Source organism: Olea europaea, unplaced genomic scaffold, assembly GCF_002742605.1.
Source record: "Olea europaea var. sylvestris unplaced genomic scaffold, O_europaea_v1 scaffold28699, whole genome shotgun sequence".
In the NCBI taxonomy this organism is placed as follows: Eukaryota; Viridiplantae; Streptophyta; class Magnoliopsida; order Lamiales; family Oleaceae; genus Olea; species Olea europaea.
The window spans coordinates 1-1,071 of NW_019247233.1; the positions used below are offsets into that span (position 1 = coordinate 1).

The 1,071-nt window shown below is 36.1% G+C and overlaps 1 protein-coding gene across 1 annotated transcript; it reads left to right on the forward strand.

Annotated features, from left to right (window-relative positions):
* Positions 1 to 254: 254 nt before the first annotated feature.
* On the forward strand, positions 255 to 857 carry LOC111384220 (probable NADH dehydrogenase [ubiquinone] 1 alpha subcomplex subunit 12; the record flags this gene model as incomplete). Its single annotated transcript, XM_023008477.1, has 2 exons — positions 255 to 364; positions 441 to 857. Coding segments are annotated over 2 exons (266 nt in total), but the record flags the coding sequence as incomplete, so codon positions are not given.
* Positions 858 to 1,071: the final 214 nt, after the last annotated feature.

Here is a 1,071-nt window from a genome sequence, read left to right on the forward strand (position 1 = left end):
ATTCTGAGCCTAAAATTTCTTCCCTTATATTTGTAATAGTCACTTCAAATTAACTCGCACATATCTGCTCTCACATATCAGTGGTTTGAAATTCTTCCCTATCGAAAATGATGCCCTTTCTGTGTTAGAAACATTTCATTTCTCTTGTATCCACATGCATCGTAAGTTGAATTCAGTATTCACTTATAAAGCTTGCAAGGCTTTATTGAATAAAAAATCAAGGATGATGTTAGCAGTTTTATTTCAATTTTAAGGGAGACATAGGTGGGTGGAATATGCTTCTAAGAATCGCTACAATGCTTCTCAAGTCCCACCAGAATGGCATGGCTGGCTTCATTTTATAACTGATCATACAGGAGATGAGGTGAGTTTTAAGTCCTATTTCAATGAATTGTTTTGACATGTATGCTGAGATGCTCAATAGAGTACATTTGTTGTAGCTTCTCTTGTTGAAGCCGAAGAGATATGGACTTGAACACAAAGAGAACTTCTCCGGGGAGGGGGATGAGTACATTTATCACTCCAAGGGACATACCCTTAACCCTGGACAAAGAGACTGGACCAGATACCAACCCTGGGAACCCAAAAAGGCTTAAGTCCCTCTTTCTTTAAAGCAAGCTCCAACTAATCTGGGAAAGTACATGGATATGTCTCTTTTGTTTTCATTATTAATAAATTTGGGTACTTGATTATTCTATTCCATGATATCTGTAATGATCAAGGTTTCCCAATCCAGGGTGCATGTTAAGATCTTTAATTTGATGAATGTTTTGAAAATAGACGAATGTCTTAATGCCTCAATGATGAAACATTTATCATGGATTATTCAAAATTGAAGAGGTGACTGTTTACTTCCACTGCTTTCCACAATTATTGCACTTCAATATTTGCAAAGCAATCTAAAGTTGGTTTAACTAGTTTCTTCGTTTTGGTACATATCTGAGGTTGCGGACACGGACTTGTAGAGCACGATTGATTCATGTATTGATTAGCTTAACCAATAAATAAGCCCTTGTTTGGTGGTATTTTTTTCCGAGTACTAGAGTTTTGAATAGTGTTTTAAAAGAATGT